This window comes from Narcine bancroftii, chromosome 2 (assembly GCF_036971445.1).
Source record: "Narcine bancroftii isolate sNarBan1 chromosome 2, sNarBan1.hap1, whole genome shotgun sequence".
In the NCBI taxonomy this organism is placed as follows: domain Eukaryota; kingdom Metazoa; phylum Chordata; class Chondrichthyes; order Torpediniformes; family Narcinidae; genus Narcine; species Narcine bancroftii.
In genome coordinates this window covers 72,360,500-72,376,285 of record NC_091470.1, presented here as the reverse complement: position 1 = coordinate 72,376,285, position 15,786 = coordinate 72,360,500, and the positions used below count along the sequence as shown (strand labels likewise).

Below are 15,786 nucleotides of genomic sequence, written 5' to 3'. Positions count from 1 at the left end.
AAAATCTGGGAGACAAGAACTACTGTCATTGGTAAGTGTACATTTCACAGGTTAATGTGGTTTCCCACAAGACTAAATATGATTGCTTTGTGAAGGCAGAAGAGTGGGACATTCAATTCAGGGATGTGCACAGGAATTTATATTTGCTATTTTGGAGAGGCAATTGCTGTGTGCACATTTTTCAAATAGGTTGACTCTTCTGGATTCCTAATGTGCTGAATGATTTCTGAGATGGCTGTTTCTTTGCTGCCTCACTCTGTGCCCTTTGGTCTTCCATCCAGCCCACAGTAACAAAAATCATAGACAGAGAACCACAAGCAAAATACTTTCCTTACTGATGGGGAAGCAAATGGTTATACTTTCTGCGTGGGAATAACTGAAAACATCTTCAAAGTTTCTATAGTCAGCATTTATTCTGAAAGCAGATTAAAATACATTTTCTGACCCATTTTGCAAACTAATTAAGTTAAAGTATTCAGATTTAAAATAAACTGTTGATCTGCCTATGTACTTAACAAAACAACTGATAAATAGTTTCATCTTGAATTAATTGTCAATTAGCACACATGGTAAGAGTTTGGTTCTATATGTTTTTATTGTCATTTCATGTTTGTTATAAACAGCAAAGTTGGATTTGAACAGTTTTACATGTAAAATGGTTAGAAAGATATACAAAAAGCAACTCCTATTGATAAAAACAATGTAAAAAAGCAACATCTTCAATTCAATGTGCAAAAGATTTCATACAGACAGAAACACTAACTCTAGGTAGCATTTCCTGATAAATTACTTAAATAGCATATCTACAAAATAATGAGATTTGTTTACCTGCATAATGATACAAGTTGCAACAGAAAAACTCAATAATTTATACAAACATTTTTCTTTCAAAAAAAAAAGTGACATACAAATAGTTGGGGAGAGAAGAACACTCACCAGCTTGAGAACACTGGTTGCTTTTAATGTATTTCTTTACTGGGGCAATACATTTTCTTCTGTAAAAATAAAAATTTGACTATGTACACAGCCTTTTTTTTTTTTATATACTACAGTAGCTTCGAGAGACTTTAGACACATAAGCAAGGTTTTCTGCTGCTTGATCCAAAAGTTCTTATCGATCATACAACAATGAGGTAATATTTGTACATAGAGAAGTTTCACCTTTTTCACTTTTTGGAAACCATATAGATCCATGTGTACCACATGGTTGAAGAAAAAAAAGTTTAAGGCTCTAAAAGGACTACTCTGTGATGAGCAGAATAAAGACAACTGCATCTCAAGGCCCAATAGCCTGCAAAGAAAGATTAGACTCACGCAGAGTCCCCCACTTTCAGCTTCACCTATGGGCTGCCCTTTTAGTTGGGCAGAAGGACAACATTTGAACAAAAATCCTAAACTAGCTAGCATCAATATAGAACAATGTTAATAAATAATCATTGTATTTACAATTTTAGAATGCATACAAAGACTATGATAAACTCTCATGGATAGTCTGCCGCATTTATTTATTTTTAAAGTGTCCTTCAATCTTATTTCACCCAGGATAAGAAAATAAATAATTTTAGAGTTTTTTTTTCAATATCTACAGGCACAACAATTTGCCACCTTGAAAAATGTTAGTTTAAGAGAAGAGCAGCCTCTTAACTGTCTACCTGTGCCTTGTTAACCATTGCATTTGAAGCTATGGAGGCCAGTATCAGTGCCAAAGAGAATGCTTGTTGACTGCTCTTCTAACTTAACGCCATCATCAGACTAGCTTCACATGGAATAAAAGAAGCAGGTGACATCAAGCTGATCTTCTAGGAGCCATAGTTATGTTTGATCTTCAACAATTCTTCCTGGCAACAAGACCTGAAGATATGTTTTCCAGCCTCTACTATAATCTGGTCAGCCCTTCTCTGGAGAACTGGCTTGTTCTAATGTGAGTAAAGATGGGCAGGGTCAATGGACTTGGATTTTCATATTACATGTAACCAACTTGGTAATTCTGCAAGTATTTATACTCAATACTTCAGTAAAAGAAACAATTAAGGTCCAATACAAAAAAAGTTACAGCTCCATGGTTTTTTCCAGGTATATTTCACACAAGGAAAACTAACTGTTCTCCCATACCCATTGTAAATTCTTTTTCTGTTCATTTAAACCTCAGTTTTTCTTTCACCATAAAATGGCTGTCATTTTATTAAAAATAACAGTCCACAGCAGAGATAGTCTCATTAACAGTGTTCAGTCTCCTTCCAAAGGTCCTCCAGCTATGAGATGTAATAGAAATGCAAGAGGTATATTTTTTAATGTAATTGCAATTTGCATTTGTCAGAAGTGGAAACAAGTAACTATAGTCAGTTGTAATCGAGGGAATAATTTCCTTGTAGACATTGCTGTGTTTATGTTGATAACATCCAGTGAATCGTAACAGATGATGCAGGTCATGTGCTTTCCGTGAATAAAACGAGGAAGGAGAAAACAATGGCCCCAGGATTTATTCCAAGAAAGTAGATAGGTGCAACACCAGCTTTAAAACATTTCCACATCCAGGAATGTTAACATTAAGAATCTGTGGGGTTGGAAAGATAGCAAATTTTATTAAAATCTAAACAGGAAAAAAATCCTGGCTTTACTACATGATGATCATATTCTCAGATTTGCATTGCTCCTTTTTTGTGCAATTTTGACAAAATAACAAATTTCATCCATTCACAAAATAGGAATTATTAATTTTTTTTAAAAAAATGCCTTTTGTTAATTAACCTTTTAACATTGAATCACCAGCTCCAAACACAGCAGGTGTGTGTGTGTGTGTGTGTGTGTGTGTGTGGAGAGAGCGAGAGAGAGTGGGAGCCATTGCTTATTGACAGATGGCATGATAATTACAATAGATCAATCACAAGAAGATTAAGAAGGAACATACACATAATACATGTGTGTCTACAGCCTCAAGGTTTTGTCATGAAATTTGGCAGTGATCTATAATTTTTGTTTTTCCAGAAGATATGGCTATAATCCTTACCTCTGCACTCATATTTAAGATCAGAGAAGTAAACCATTTCTTGAGAAAAGACGAAGAGACCCAATCGCCCTCCAGCATAGGTCTTGTCATAGATTGCTCCAGAGTCTGCCATAATCTTCTTCCCCTCATACATTACAACCCTGCAATATGAACAACATCTCAATCTCATGCAGCAAATATTTCTGCAGGCCTTATCACTTTCCAAACCAATTCAATCCTCATCTTACTCTTGTGATTCAAAATCTAATGCCATCCTAGTTATTTAAAGCACCAGGATTTATTTTGGATGACGCGGGAGAAAATCAAGCATAGACCGGGAAGTAATTACCTGATGAATCCAGTCTTTGGTCTGTGGGTTAATTGCCACCTGTAAGCTACTTTGTCCTTCCAGCCAATGTTCTGAGGATCATGCCACAAAGTTTGCACCTAAAAGAGGACAAAAAAAGCAAATTTATTATTTGACTACTTCCCAAGAATTTCAAAATTCAGCAGCGTAAATAAATTTATTCGTGCTGCATATGCAGACGTTTATTATATGTTTTAAACAAAAAGTAGGTATTTCCGACTTGAAAATGCAACGAGATTTTCATTTAATGTTGCTTAAATCAAAAACATTATTTAGAAGGAAAATTATGAATTTGAAACTAAAGTACGCAAACCACTGGAGTTTCCCTTGTAGATTTAGGAATTGGTAAAGGTGGACTGATGCAATTAGTTAACAACTCAACAATCGTCATATAATGAAGTCACCAGAGAAACTAAACTAGATAGCCTTTTTAGTACCTTACAATTCTAATTTTCCTAACACGTCAGCCAGAATATACAGGCTTGAATGGGGGAAGATCCATCTCCTGTTTGCAACAGAAACAAGGTTCTGTATTTTTAGATGATTTTGAATAATGGCTCTGATCTTTAACAGTGAAACATTCTGGGTCAAAAGTTGTGGTAGCCTTGTATCAGGCAACCTCAATAGTACACTATTTTCTCAATAGCTGTGTCAAAGGAATGTTTTACCTGCATTGAAAGTTCTCATACCTGTCCTGCTGTATACCCAGTGTGCCAGAGAGCATTACGCAAGTGCTCTCCTGGACCAGTTGTAGAGTTCACCACTTTGATGGAGAGTCCAGCGTATCCCTGAGCTTTGGTTGGTGAATCATGCCAGTAAGTCTGTGTGATCTGCTTCCACATTACTACATAGAAACGGCTACTGGACTGGTATCCAAAAACAAATCCAGCGTAATCATCATCACGTTCAGTGTTGATGAAGAAAGTACCGCTGAAGTCAACAGCATTGAATTCGTCGTATCCTAATTTAAAGAAAAAGTCTTTTCAGTAAAACATTTCACTGATTTGAATGTTTTTTTAGCCACATACAAATATACAAAGGGTGAATGATTCAGGAAAGTAATCCAAATTTGGTTAACCTATGTTCTCATTATCCACTGACATGATCCATGGAGCATGTACTCATGAGTCAGCCCCAGGAAATCCCTTCGAATTGGTCCCGAGGCATCGGAGTTGTAACACGGACCAACCTTCAAGAGGTGCCAAAGGTTCACCCAACACTATATTTAACCAGTTTGCCAATTGAAAGAGAAAGGCTAACTTCAGAATGCAAAGAAATATCCTCCGCTCATTATAGGGCTTCAATTAACTGTGTGCGGCTCACACCCTGCAAACTGTGTTCTGCAGTCCTGAGTGTCAGTTAGCCTAACCAGAGAGCCCACAGAGGGGGAAAAAAAGATACTGCAGGTGTTCTGCTAATAATTCTTCAAAGACCTCTGTTCCTTCTCCCCCACATCCCTTGCAAAAGGAGCCAGGTTTCCAGTGTTCTTTTAAGTGAAGCACAGAGCTAGATTTGTCTCAAGCATCAAACCAGCATCATTTGGGGTGAGAGCCAGACATCTTCCCGTTTTCCCACCTACTTTCACCGCAAGTTAACTTGACCCGATATTGACAATTTAATGGCATTTGTTCAAGCTCAGCACTCACCAACAGCAATGCCAGGATCACAGTTAACAGTCTGCACCAACTCTTTGCCTTTATGTCTGACCACCCAATTGGGGTCATTCTGGGATGTTCCCTTTGGATCTAGTGGTACCATTTGGAATTTGCGGAAGTCCGTCTCCGTGATGTCAAAGTTTTCAGGACAAACGTCATAGATATCCAGGATGCTGTCTCCGTCAAAATCAAACTTACATGTGTCGCCTCGACCGTCACCTGCATAAGAGTAGTGATATATTTAAAAAGTATTCCTAAAATGTATTCCTCCCTCCTCATTAGTTTCAGTTATCATTGATTCCTTCTCTCCCCTCCCCCCATTTTTAACCTCTTACCATCAGAGTCCGTTTGGTCAGGGTTGTATTTCAGCCGACAGTTATCCCGGTCATCAGGTATGCCATCATTATCATCGTCATGGTCACAGACATCACCCTTGCCATCCTTATCATGGTCTGCCTGGTTGGAATTGGGAACATAGGGGCAGTTGTCCAGATTGTTCTGATGACCATCCTCATCAATATCCTGGTTGCTGTCGCATTCATCTCCCACAAGGTCAGAATCTGAATCAGCCTGGGATTGGAAAACACACATATAAAGGCCCATATTTGATAGCTCTCTGGCACTGGGCAAGCATTTTGCACAACCAAATGATTTACTTATTAAACAGACCTTTTACAAGCTGGAATGTGAAATACAAGCAAATGTAGGGAGAAAATAGAACATTATAGCATAGTACATGCCCTTCGGCCCACTATGTTGTGTTGATCAATTCAAACTTATTCAACAATCTCAACCTTCCTTGCTTCACACCCATAACCCTCTATTTTTTTGCATCCATATGCCTGTCCAAGTCTTTTAAATGTCCCTGTTGTACGAAGTGTATTCCAGGCCCATACTACTCTCTCAGTTAAAAAAAAACTTACCCTGATGTCTCCCTTAAATTTTCCACCCCTCACCTGATAAAGATGTCCTCTGGTATTTTCTAAGGTCACCCTGGGAAAAGGGTTCTGGGTATCTGTCCAATCTATGCCTCTCAATCTTATAGGCATCCATTAAGTCATCTCTTATCCTTCTTCGTTCCAAAGGAAAATGCCCTAGCTGTTGACCTGTCCTGACAAGTTTTCCAAACCAGGCAATATCCTGGTAAATCTCTGCACCGTCTCTAAAGCATCCACATCCTCCCTATGAGGCAACCAGAACTGAACACATTATTGCAAATGTGGCCTAACCAGAGTTTTATAGAGCTGCAACATTACCTCTTGACTCGAACTAAATTCCCCTACTAATGAAGATCAGTACACTTTTGGATTAGTATTTAAAGGGGCTTGAAGGTCAAGACCTATGGTACTTGGTGGGCTAAAGGGCCTGATTCCATATCCTATGATTCTGTGACTCATTGAAGGACAATATCTTGCTGATCTAATCTTAATCTAGTATCTACATAGTCAAATATTCAAAATATGTTAGGCAGACTACCGACTATTGGCATCACTGTACCCAGGTGGTGTTGTACACTAATGTTAATTGCAATGTGCTATGTAGGGTTTGGATTGTTCAGCAATATAAAGTGGAGTGACCGATGATTTCTGGATTATTATTACAGAAATCCCATTGCACGTTTAAGCAATTAGTATTTAATGCTCACTTTGGTCAAGCCTACAAACTCCCCAAGATAATTTACTAGCCTTCTCTTGCATCTCATAATTTAGCATCTAACTTTCCAGTGTGACCTCCAATAGATCAGTAATCTTGTTTTTTTTAAAAGGATAAAACATTGAAAGTTCAATCACTAATCTGGTAGGAGATACATCTAACTGGATTGTAAAAGATGAACTATTTAAAGTTTGGATTTATTGTGGATTATGTGGAAGGCATCTTAAGCTGAAGGTGAAGGCTAACATTTTATTACAACTTTGTATTCTCAGAAGCAGGATTCATTCTCAATAAAATAAATCTTATTGTCATGTTTATCCACCGTTAATTAAAAAGAAGCAGGATTTTAATAGTTTTACTAGTAATGCATGTTGATTGAAAAACTTACTTCAGTCATAAAGAACCTCTTTAGGTGGAAACTGACATAATTCATCCACCGTGATTACTACATGTCAAATATTCTTCAAAATAATTTGGCTGATTTTCTTAAGCAAGTAACAGCAAGCAATAGTTAAATTCTGTTAGATCATTTCAATATTTTATCCTTTTATAATGTTTATCAAAGTATTCTAATGTTGCAGTCATGTAATTTGCTGGCAGGCATTATTTAAACAAAAACTTACTTGATCTGGATTATGTTCGAGTGGACAGTTGTCACACTGATCACCAATACCATCTAGATCTGTATCCCTCTGGTCAACATTGTAGACATAAGGACAGTTGTCTTTCTCATTTAAAATACCTGGAGAACAAAAAAAAAATTGTAGATGAATATCTAAGAAAAGGATGATAAGCTTTCTTCCACTAGGTTTCTGTAATTACAAATGAAACTTCAATTGGAATTGTTCTCATTAGCAGAAAAACTTTAAGAGAAAACAACTTTGTGAAACTAGGTTTGCTGAATTTAGGGGGGAAAAAAAAGACCAAATAGAGATTAAATGGAGGCATTTCAAAACTGTTCAATGTATTCGGTTTCATGGATAAGGAGGAAGAGTTACCACTGACAGAAAGGTTGTTGACCAATCCACAGGGTAATTGGCAAAATGAACGCAAGAAGAGAGAAAGGTATTGTAGATCACTGCTTTGATCAGAGGGCAGAACCTGTTTTAAACCTTGGCAGAAACTGATTCCACAATTACTGAAAAGTGAACTGGAAAAATACTTGAAAAAGTTGTAGGAGTAATGCAGAAATAACAGAAGAATAAGACCAACTGATGGCTCTTTTAAACATACTGTAGGGAGGGCCATTTGATCTCCTGCAATTAATTACAAATATTAAATCATTATTTATGGATTTCAGCTTGCAAGTAGAGCATTCTTACCATCTCCATCAATATCAATGGCACAAGCATCTCCTTCCCCATTTCCATCAGTGTCTGTCTGGTCAGGGTTATTGTTGTAAGGGCAGTTGTCACAGCGATCTCCAACATCATCTCGATCATAATCGTATTGCCGAGGGTTAAACGAAAACGGACAATTGTCCTGAAAAAGAGATTGTTGCATGATTAGATTTAAATACCCATTTTAAATAAAAGGAAATGTCAATGTTCACTTAAGTACAGTCCACCTCTATTTAATTTCAAAAACCATTCTTTCCAACATTCCATTATTCCAGATAGACTGATTTGAAGACCATGATGTCAGATTGCTAGAAATGCTCATTGTTTGCTTGCAAAGCTGTTATGGTCTCATAATCTGCCTAAGAAGTTCTTGGGTATGAAAACACAAAAACCTAAAGTCAGAGGTTTCTAAATAATGTTGCACTTGCAACTGGGTTTCTCTGGTAACAGAGATGAGTCTAAGGTAGTTTGGCCGGCTGTGTGCAATGTGCTTGGAGTACAAAGCTCCCAGTGGATCTTGCCTTCCTTCTGTGAATTTTTTTTTTCTTTGAGTTAATGGCATAGTTAATGGTATGGTCTCCTGAACAGAATGGCATGGTGTAGAATATCTTTTATTTAAAACCTCCCTCTCATCTGGAATGGCACAGTGTAGAATATCTTTTATTTAAAACCTACCCTCTCATCTGGAATGGCACGGTGTAGAATGTCTTTTATTTAAAACCTACCCTCTCATCTGGAATGGCACAGTGTAGAACATCTTTTATTTAAAACCTACCCTCTCATCTGGAATGGCATGGTATAGAACGTCTTTTATTTAAAACCTACCCTAAATCTTCGTCCACGAAGCCAAGCCAAAAAAGAAAAGACCCTCTCATCTGGAATGGCATGGTGTAGAAAGTCTTTTATTTAAAACCTACCCTCTCATCTGGAATGCCGTCATTATCGTCGTCATTATCACAGGCATCTCCAATTCCATCTCTGTCGTGGTCTTCTTGTCCAGAGTTGGGGAGCAATGGGCAGTTATCCTGCAAGTCAAAAGGGACTGCATTTTAGATACATCTTATCTAGAAATCGAGCAACTGGCCCTAATAATTGTGGAAAATAAGTAGGTAATGGGTTTAAAATTGGCTCGCCTCCCTGGTAGTTTACCAATCTCAAGCAATCAGAAAATTCATCTACCAACTCCCATCAGTGCCAGATACCAGGGGTTTTACTGCGCACATAATGCTTAAAGATCTGTGAATTAAATTTCACAGATGAAATTACAGGAATTAACATTTTCATAGATCTTTCTCTCTCATTCTATTTAATAGCTAGCTGTCTAACAAAAATGCTGTGCATTTGCATATTGAAGCAGAACAGACTATGATAACTAGCACTTATAGACAGGCTGATATTATTTAAATTAACCACACCTATCCTTTTCCTGGGATCACACAGATTTATCACATCATAAACTGGCAAAATAATTCCATTCTTCAAATTGATGTTATATCAAAATGCTCTCTTTTCCAAGGAGATAGAATGTTTTCAATAAAATCCATGTTACAACGTCATTATATTTTTGAACTGAATCACTTTAACAAATCTTTAACAAAGTTACTGAGCTTGAGTTGGGGCAAAAAAAAAATAATCAGGAAGATCCTAATTTAGAAATAATTACAGCTTACCTTTTTGCAGTGGTAAGTTGCATTGGCAACACAGGTAAGATGTTTATTTGGCCAACCATCCAGGTCAGTATCTTCTCCACAGATGATGCCGTTGCCGGCAAAACCAGGCTTACATTCACAGCGGAACATCTGATCACTGAAGACACCAAGGTAAATACACTTGGCATGTTTATTGCAGTTATTTGTCTTATCTTTGCATGGATTACGTGGCTCACAGATCTATATATATACAAAACAAAACATATCTGATCACTTGGATATCTAGAGTAATCATACCTTCATTTCCTGATGTCTCTAGTGATATCTTGCTTGACAGAATTTATTTTGTGGATGACAATTCTTTGAAATGCAAATAAGTGACATTTATTAATTGGCAATACATTTTTATTTTAACCTCACCTGCTTGTTCCTTGTGGCTTCCTCAATGCCTCTGCCAAATGGTTGATTGCCAGTGTAGCGTGTGGGACAGGGCAGGCAGTTGTAACCTGGTACTGTGTTTTCACACCTGTGTTCTCCATTGACTTGAATGCATGTGTCAGGTACCTCCAGGCACTGTAACAGATTCAAAAATTGATATACAGACTACAATTTGCAGAAATGTAGAGTATTGACTGAAATTCAGTAAATGCTTACCTCATTTATGTCCTCACAGTGAATGCCATCTCCTCTGTAACCCCGGGGGCATCGACCACATTTCCAAGAGCCATCTGGGAAGCTGGTACATTTGCTCTGAGCAAAGCATGGATTTGATAGACATCCATCTATAATGTAGATAGTTTTTCACATGAGCCATTGATTCTTTGCTGATTGGTGTGTAAAGCTACAGTACAACACATGGTTGGAACAAAATAAACACTGCAATCTTATTGAACTGTAGATATACAGAAAACTTGTATGCTTACCAATTGGGCAGACCAGTTTGTTGCAACGCTGTGCCTCCCGAGGATCACCCACACAGTTCTTTCCTCCATGCTTGGGTGCTGGACTGTCACAAAGACGAGTACGTTTCTGCATTCCTCCTCCACAGGTGACTGTACATGTGTTCCATGGTGACCAGATTCCCCATCCTCCATCAACTAAAAAGTGAAATGAATGCTTAGAGGACTTTGCACTGCCACGTTTCAAGATTTTGGTAGATATGTGGTTTGATAAATAATTACACGTGTTCAAATCCCTGCAAACTAAACAAATGCTTACTTGGGCATGGAACCTGCTCACATTTTTCAGTTTCCCTCTTCTTTCCCACACATTCTTTGCCACCCATTTGTGGCATTGGTGAGTTACACAGGCGGATTCGAGTTATCACCCCAGTGCCACAACTCACTGAGCAAGATGACCAAGGAGACCAATAACTCCAACCACCATCTTGCTTGACTGGAACAGAAATGAGAAAAATATTAAGAACAAGTGTCAGACAGGTAGGCTCCTCACTTTCTCAGTTCAATAGGAAGTGTATTAACAAATTCAAAACTTAAACCAGCATTCCAGACAGATACCTGTTAAGATGTGTAACACCATAGTAATATTTTTACTCTTCCTTTTATGTTGTAGTAGTTTGACCTGTATGGTCATTCTTATTCCAGCTCTCTGGCAGTGAGATAGTCTGTTGACATTTTGCACATTGAGACTTGACCAAAGTAGACCCAGTTTACTTGGCAAAGAAACATTTTCCCAACTTGGTTCACCATGTTTCAAGCTCTGTGTGTGAGACACCTTCAAGAGCAGGCATGGCTAATATTTAAAATTCAGCCTTGACATTTTATTGCCTTGGCCAAAGCAAGCAAAACTGTGGGGGGGGGGGGGGGGGGAGGGTAAGAGGAGAGCTGGGAGAGAGGAAAGAAAACTTACATCTCTTGTCACATTCTTCCAAATGGCAACTACGAGTCTGAACAGAGGTCCCATTACAGTCACTGTTAATCCGATCACAGGACCGGCCTCGCTGCTGAGTTCCAATTCCACAGGTGACAGAACAATGAGTCCATTCAGACCACGGAGACCAGCCAGCCTCAGATTGGCTTAGAATTGCTGTAGGAAGTTAAGTGTATTGTCAAATGCAGTTTCAAAAATGAAAGGACTTGTACTCTGGAATATCCTCAACCAATATTCAACCTATAAATGAACCATCTTATAAAGTTCATGCACATTTATTTTCACCAATCTCTGGCAGCTGCTAATACCCACAGAAATAGCTGGGGTGAGGCCTTTTGGTATCTTTCTTATCCATTTAGACTCAATCCTCAATGCCCCGAGTTGATGAATATGCCAAAATTTCTTATTAAATATCAATTCCTTTTCATCTTGGCTAGAAAATTAGGGGCCCTTTAAATTAGAAAAGGGTTAAGCTGCAGAATGTAGATGCCATTCCAAATGGAATTTTAACTCATTATGTTGCTGTGCATGTTTCAAACATCTGCAGCAGTTCTGGCAGGGTCACCATCAGTGATGTTTAATAAATGGCACTCAATTCTACCCAACATTCACATAAGGAGAAGATTTTAAAAAACTTGTCAAAAGCAAATATGAATATTTGGTAAAAAATCTGACAGGTTATATAAATTTCATTGGAATCCCCACACCATGAGACTTTTCCAATAAATTGGATGAATGGGAACCTAGCTAATGTTGTTCATATGTAAAGTTTCCCACCAACTCCAGCCTCATGCCAAGCACATGCTTTGTGTTTTAATTTCATTTAATATCACCTGAACGTACATGGGCATCGGGCACAGCATTCCCCATCTGGGACGACAGCATCAGCACAGGATACAGTAGGGCAAGAAATCCTTTGACAAAAGGTGACAGATGACTGAAATGAAAAGAAAGAAGCTGAGCAAGATACTTTAGGAGAAGTGTGCATTTGAACAAGTGTTTGACAATACAGAGAACTGTCCAAGCTGACATGATAACAACTGGTTAAAGTGTATTTTTATTATGATTATCTTTTGCCTTCTACTACAAAGGGTTGGAGGTTCAAAAATGTAGTGACAGAAAAGGAATGCATGACTCTAGGAACTGCATGAAAGTCTTTCCAGCTATTTGGAACCAGCAAGTATACAACCTACTAGTTTTTGTTTGGAAATCATGTTTGATTATTTAATAGTGTCCAATTGACATACTTTTGGTAATTTATGTCATTATTTGGAATACTGCTCTTTTAGAAATAAGAACTCCAGCTTTATATTTTTTTTTGGTGGGGGGGGGGGAAGAAGGAGAGAAGTCTTTTCATGCAGTTCCAAGTTAAAAGAGAACTGATATTTGGCCTTGACATTCCCTGAGGATATTGCCAGGGACAGATCCCAGAGAGACATTAAAACGTTACAGAGCATAACCTCATACAGGCAAATAATCCAAACCTCTGTAGCAGCGACTGGAGCTACTGCTCAGGAATAAAGATGCCTAGAGCCAAACTGGTAGATTTCCAGCAATATGCTATCTCAGAACAACTTCATTTGTATTCAAGCAATACAGCTTTGGCTGCTTCAATTCTTACAAATTTCAAGATAGTTATTTGGAAAAGAAAGAGGCTGGGCTCAAGGTTGCATACCTGGCAAGTGCAGTCCGTGCAGTTGTCCACTTTCCATTGATCCCTGTCTTTGTAGGTCATGCCATTGTGAACGCAGGCTCCAATCTGTTTGATCCTAATTGCTTTTGCAATCAATTCATTTTCTGCAGTCTGGATGAGACATAAATGAAGTTAATTATAACATTCACCGGCACAATTTATTTATTTAAACGCCCCTTTATTTTACTTTCCTTACCAATTTGTGGACGTTGTTATCCAATCGCGTGACAACGGTCCTGAGAGCTTGTAGTTCAGAGAACATGTTGGATAGTTCCTCGCAAGAGATGCCGCAGATCGAACCCTTTTGTTTGTGGCCGTAAAAATTGGTCCGGATCGCCGGCCTTTCGGAGCCTCTAATGGGTAAAGACACGATTCCGCGCGAGGCTGGAACAGGAGAAAACCCTGTGGTCACCACCCAGGGGAGCGCAATGCCCAGCGTCCCAGCAAAGCCAGCGCAAGGTTTTTGGATCAAGGTTGCAACAGGAAACTCGATGTACGATGCAAATATCAGACTTTCCCCGCTCACACGAGGAACATATTAACTGTCACAAGCCCCATGTTCAACTTCAACAAAATGCACGACTGGTCTGGTGATTGCCCTCATAACCGCGGAATCATTAAGATTCCCATTTTGAGACTGCTGGATCTTGGTTAGCCGATGAGTTGGGGCGAGGGCGGGGAAGTGGGGGGGGGTTCACTATACATTACTGGGAAACGATTAGCCGACGGCACGCGTGGAGGAGGTTGTCTGGACGGAATCCTGTTAAATACTCACATCTGTAACAACCCTTGTTCAGGAGGATGGTTTCCACGTTGGTCCCAAACACAAAACGGACGTTCTGCAGATCTCCCTGTGTCAGAAAGAAGGAACAAACACTATTGGAGCGGCTTTAGAACCCACTCTTGCGCTCTGGTTGAATTTTGGCTTAACAAATCCAACATTTGATGGTCGTAACTATGAGAATTCCCACCACCACGATAGGAAGTGTCCTCCCCGCTCTTAATTGGTGTAAACTTTCTTTTCCAAATGACTTCAACGGACTGCAAATAAATATTCATCCAGCTTTCTGCCGGGTCCAATCTTTCTGCAAAATGCTCCTCTCCCTTGAACTTTGCCCCGCATCCCTCGGTTCCTCTCACTCCTCTGCCACGAGTTCGCCACGCTCTCTTCGTCTACCTGTTAGCGCGCCTGCAGTCGCTCGCTCATACCTGAAAGTTGTTCCGGAGCCCCTTGCCTCCTTTCGCTAGCCTCAGAAGTTTGTCGTCGCCATACTTCAGCACTTTGTGGATGGCCTCCTCCAGTTCCACTTGGTTGATCTTATCACATCCCACATACAGTGTGGCCACGTCCTCTTGCACGAACAAGGTCAGGTTCTTCCAGCGAGCACTGGCGAGGTGGGCATCGGTGATGGACACCATGCTTTGCTTGCCCTCGATGGTGATGGTCAGGTCGAGGGTGTTGGCTTTGCCATTGGACAGGATCTCGAAGAGCCGGGTGCCGTCCAGAGAGTCGATAGCCACCAGGGCGCCGCGGGTCTTCTTCGCCTGACGCAGGGTGGCGAGGAAGATGAATCCCTTCTCCTGCTGGACGTGGTCGATCAGGTCCCTGAAGCTGTTGTCCGAAACCGGGCCGATGATGTCGGGGTTGATCATCCTGTACGCTGGGCTGCTCGACTCGATACCCCGAACCATCTGCACCCCGACGTGTTTGCGAGTGATCCCAGCGAGATCGAACATGTCGAACACGCCATCCGCTCCGGTATCTGTCGGGGGGAAAATGGAGGGGGTGAGGGCGAAGGAGCGGGAAAGGAGACACGTTCAATTTTAAACAATGAAGTCGGCAAGAGGACACAACAGAGCCATTTGGCCGACCCTCCGTCGCAACCGGCTTGGGTTCCGAACCCCACTCACCTTGGATCTTCTTTGCCAGGGAGGCAGCGAACATTAGCAGGAGGAAGAGACCTTGCAGAAGCTTCATATTAGAAGAGGACTCGCTACCTGACATGAAAAGAGGGGGGGAGACTTTGTTTTCGTTGCTTAAAGTTTTCAACAAAGACATTAGTTTGAAAAAAAATAAAGTATAATTTACCGGCCTGAACTTTTACTGACTTGTAATCTCCGGATGAGTTGAACGGTATCTCTGCAATAGTCCCGCGTAAGGCTCGAGGTGCCAATGGCAAATCCTGAATGGAGCGAGTCGAGTTCTAGTGCAGAGCGGGCAGTCTGACCGAGGAAAGACTTGGAGCAGAGATAGCCCTTTCCCCCTTGGCGACTCGCACAGAAGCAGCCGCCGAAGCTGAGAATGCCGGAGATCGCGACTACCGTGGAGCCGGAGTGCGGTTCCTTTAAATACCCTCTCGCATTCCTTGCATTCAGTGTCTGCCAATCACCAGCAGGCCTGGGAGGAAGCAAGCTTGTGTTTATTCAGTTACCTCACAACAAGAGGGATACAGTTCCAAAGCAGGCAGACCGCGGCGAGGAAAGCAATTAGGCGGATTCCAGTGGACTGGAGCCAAAGTACTCCAATAATATTACCGAAAGATTCGAGCCCCT

At 40.2% G+C, this 15,786-nt stretch overlaps 2 protein-coding genes across 3 annotated transcripts in view; one reads left to right on the top strand and one right to left on the bottom strand.

Moving 5' to 3' along the window:
• Nucleotides 1-1,046, top strand: part of fsip1 (fibrous sheath interacting protein 1) — a 401,721-nt gene extending 400,675 nt beyond the window's left edge. Inside the window, exon 15 of the mRNA XM_069917082.1 lies at nucleotides 282-1,046. Coding sequence (XP_069773183.1) covers nucleotides 282-338 — 57 coding nt within the window. The 3' untranslated portion in view covers nucleotides 339-1,046. The remainder of the gene's footprint in view (nucleotides 1-281) is intronic.
• thbs1b (thrombospondin 1b) lies at nucleotides 577-15,565 on the bottom strand. 2 transcript variants are annotated; one of them, XM_069917080.1, is made up of 22 exons: nucleotides 15,323-15,565; nucleotides 15,145-15,231; nucleotides 14,443-14,996; nucleotides 14,009-14,084; nucleotides 13,430-13,617; nucleotides 13,216-13,344; nucleotides 12,384-12,477; nucleotides 11,520-11,696; nucleotides 10,869-11,045; nucleotides 10,574-10,747; nucleotides 10,305-10,432; nucleotides 10,071-10,223; nucleotides 9,672-9,890; nucleotides 8,919-9,026; nucleotides 7,984-8,143; nucleotides 7,285-7,403; nucleotides 5,344-5,578; nucleotides 5,000-5,227; nucleotides 4,043-4,314; nucleotides 3,336-3,433; nucleotides 3,008-3,147; nucleotides 577-2,554 (listed from the first exon to the last, which is right to left on the bottom strand). In XM_069917080.1, the coding sequence occupies exons 2-22, from the start codon at nucleotides 15,209-15,211 to the stop codon at nucleotides 2,547-2,549; spliced, it is 3,504 nt and encodes a 1,167-aa protein (XP_069773181.1). In that variant the 5' UTR covers nucleotides 15,212-15,231; nucleotides 15,323-15,565; the 3' UTR covers nucleotides 577-2,546. The 2 variants fall into 2 exon arrangements, with proteins under 2 accessions (XP_069773181.1, XP_069773182.1); XM_069917081.1 differs by having other exon boundaries at nucleotides 15,343-15,565.
• Nucleotides 15,566-15,786: the final 221 nt, after the last annotated feature.